Below are 3,008 nucleotides of genomic sequence, written 5' to 3'. Positions count from 1 at the left end.
AGAATATGTAGAGATACTGCTTGCAAACCAATGATGGTAAGATGATGTTATGGGGTAGGACTGGATAAGTCTGACTTCTTCCTACTCCATTCAAGCATGTACTAGGTATAAGCAAATTGATATTGGATTAGCATTTGTTGGATATGGATATGTGTAAAATTAGGTGTGTTGACATATCAACTGTCTTTACATGCTTGAAAGAATAAATCAAAAATCAAATCAACAAACAAACAAAAAATACTGTCACAGTCTCTCTCTCACACACTATTTGACCCTGTCCACTCTCACTACTCCTTTTCACCACAGTATCGTAGGCCTGTACATGTCAGTGGTTCTGGTCATCGGAAAGTTTGTCAGGGAATTCTTCAATGGGATCTCCAGGTCCATCATGTTTGAAGAGCTGCCGTGCGTGGACCGAGTCCTGAAGCTCTGCACAGACATTTTTGTGGTCCGGGAAACGGGAGAGATGGAGCTGGAGGAGACCCTGTTTGAGAAACTCATCTTCCTCTATCGATCACCAGAGACCATGATCAAGATGACCAGAGAGAAGAAAGACAGCTAGGGTTCAGCCGCATACCCTGTTGGTACGGTACACGTTGAGATGCATCCACACTGAACTCCCATCACTCAAAATGGATGTACTAGAGCAAATAAAACTTGTGAAGTAAACAGTAATTTCAACATAATTGCAATTAGAACTGGATTTGAAGGAGATGGAGGGTGAACTTGTCATTAGAAATGATCCAGTAGCAATTATGAACCCTGCTGCCTGTGATAGATTATGAACTATATTTAGACCCTCCTACTCATCTTTACCTTTAACTTTCACAATCAGGGTAATCTAGTTTTTTTTCTGAAGTGAATCTACAGATCATGACTTACATAGGATGAATTTATAATACAGTTTTAATGCTAAAACAAAACAATGTCATACTGACCAGAACACTCCCCAATTTGTTATAGACTGAATTTGATTTTAAAGAAGTCATTAATATAAAGAAGACACACAACCCTCAAACCAATTAATCTCTACTCTAGTTCATTGACTTAAGTGCCTGTCAGTTATTTGCCGTAATCTATTCAGTTCTCTGCCCACTGGGCAATGCATGCATTTCTATTGGTTTTGGATTAAAGTTTTTACTGGTGTAAATCCCCTGAAAACATATTCCTGACTTTGATTCTTAACAGTGAAATTTCAGCAAACCCATGATATACTTATGGATCAACACATACCTCTGTAAATAACATGTTTCTGTATATGACTATGAAGACTATTGCACTGATTCATTTATATCAAAATAAAAATTATTAGACAAAAAATGTTTGTGTTTCAGTCTGCAATGCTGTGAATACATCATTCACCAACAAGATGAGAACAAAGGCAAATGTATTTCTGATATTCATCTTTAATACAATTTTATTACAAATGATGAAAGGGAAAACAATTTAATTCAGATCCCCAGTCTAGCAGGTTGTCCTGATGTCACCCATTCTTTCTTCACTATGTTGTGTGGTACGAGACACTGACAGGACCCCATAACTCCAAGAAAACTACCTACATTATGGTCTCACATCCTGGAGAGAAAACAGAGCAGAGAGGTACAAACAAAATAAAAATCCTCATGAAAATTTATTTTTAGAGAACATAAGAACTTCTCATACCAGTCACTGCAGGTTTAGGGTTATCCTACTCTGATGGCAAACATCAACCCATAAAATGAATCTGAATGATAAGGTTTGAAAGAAAAGGTCCCACTTTCCCAGAAACGTGCAGATACTTTCAGTGCAATATGTAAACATAGCCTCCCTGACCTCAAAGTAATGATCAGGCATATGACCGACAAAGTTTGTTGCAACTTTCACATGCCTTCTGTTGTGTCCTGATGCCTAAATGTTGTAATTATTTTTAACGTGCACACAGTTTCTATTCAATGCCATAGAAGTCTGTCAGTGAAATACACAAGACTGTCAGGGGACATGCTCATTTTATATGGTCGGTTTCTTCCAAATGTTAGTAACCTATTTAATAAAAAAAAAAAGACTTACGCTATGTTGGTGTTTTGGGTTTGAGGACTTTGATGTTAGCTTCTGCGGCTTTTATAGCCTCGGTTTTGAACTGCGGCTTCAGTGCAGCCCGCACCACATTAGCGCAGATTGTGGAGAAGCGAATGTAGCTGCAGAGAGGACACACTTGTTAGTCGCATCCTAAAGGCAAGCAATACCAATGAGCAGTCTGGAAAAGACAACCACATCTGCTTTATTATCAGCAAACTGTATATCCGAACCGGTAACATAAAGAGTCACATCTTAGACTGTTATTTGCTAACATTAGCGCCATAAATAAAACGCATGGGTGGAAAAGCTAACAACCTTTAGCTAGTGTATAGCTGTGGTAAGGATTTGATAACAAAATGTCAATAACGCCTTTGTGCTAAACGCTTATTTAAATACCATAGTCAACACTCGCCAAAAAAACTAAGTCTGAAGATATATTTCTCACTTTTATTACCTTAGGCCTGCCTGTCTCCAGTACGCAACCATCTTGCCTGTGTTTTTGCTTCAAGGACAGGTCGTGCGTGATGACGTAAATTGACGTTCGTACGTTCTTCTTCTTCCTCTGGTGTTTATTGACGGTTTGCAAACCAAAATAAGGTGCATTATCGCCACCTGCTGGGCTGGCGTGTGTAACGATATCTGGTAAACACTTGTCCCATCCTTTCCGCACAGGTTGATCTGATTTATATTATACACTGTTATACAAGTTCCTCAGAATAATTTAAAATGCACTTGACAGTAGCACATTTCGCCACTGTGGCCGTTAGACTAGCATATAGCACGCGCAAGCACTGTGCAATGTATTCAATTTAAAAACAACAATGGATTGTTCTAGATGCTGGGGTGTAGTGCCTCCTTCTGTCAGCAGGGGAAGCTCTGTGCTCAGCTCAGGGTGAACGGTTTTTCGTCCCTCCATCCCTCGCTCCTTCTTCGTTGCCTTCACGCTGCTGAAC

The 3,008-nt window shown here is 39.4% G+C and overlaps 2 protein-coding genes across 2 annotated transcripts in view; one reads left to right on the top strand and one right to left on the bottom strand.

Annotated features, from left to right (window-relative positions):
• The window catches only part of LOC109968517 (piezo-type mechanosensitive ion channel component 2), a 26,930-nt gene extending 25,707 nt beyond the window's left edge, over nt 1-1,223 (top strand). The window contains exon 42 of the mRNA XM_020614841.1: nt 382-1,223. Coding sequence (XP_020470497.1) covers nt 382-562 — 181 coding nt within the window. The 3' untranslated portion in view covers nt 563-1,223. The remainder of the gene's footprint in view (nt 1-381) is intronic.
• Nucleotides 1,224-1,509: 286 nt separating this feature from the next.
• atp5f1e (ATP synthase F1 subunit epsilon) lies at nt 1,510-2,621 on the bottom strand. The gene is made up of 3 exons (XM_020619694.1): nt 2,510-2,621; nt 2,047-2,174; nt 1,510-1,575 (listed from the first exon to the last, which is right to left on the bottom strand). Exons 1-2 carry the CDS (start codon nt 2,539-2,541, stop codon nt 2,048-2,050), a joined length of 159 nt encoding a protein of 52 aa, XP_020475350.1. The 5' UTR covers nt 2,542-2,621; the 3' UTR covers nt 1,510-1,575; nt 2,047.
• Between the last annotated feature and the right edge of the window lie 387 nt (nt 2,622-3,008).

The sequence above is a fragment of the Monopterus albus genome, unplaced genomic scaffold, assembly GCF_001952655.1.
Source record: "Monopterus albus unplaced genomic scaffold, M_albus_1.0 scaffold6.1, whole genome shotgun sequence".
NCBI classification, from domain to species: Eukaryota; Metazoa; Chordata; class Actinopteri; order Synbranchiformes; family Synbranchidae; genus Monopterus; species Monopterus albus.
The sequence above is the reverse complement of the archived record's forward strand: the minus strand, read 5'-3'. Positions and strand labels throughout refer to the sequence as shown.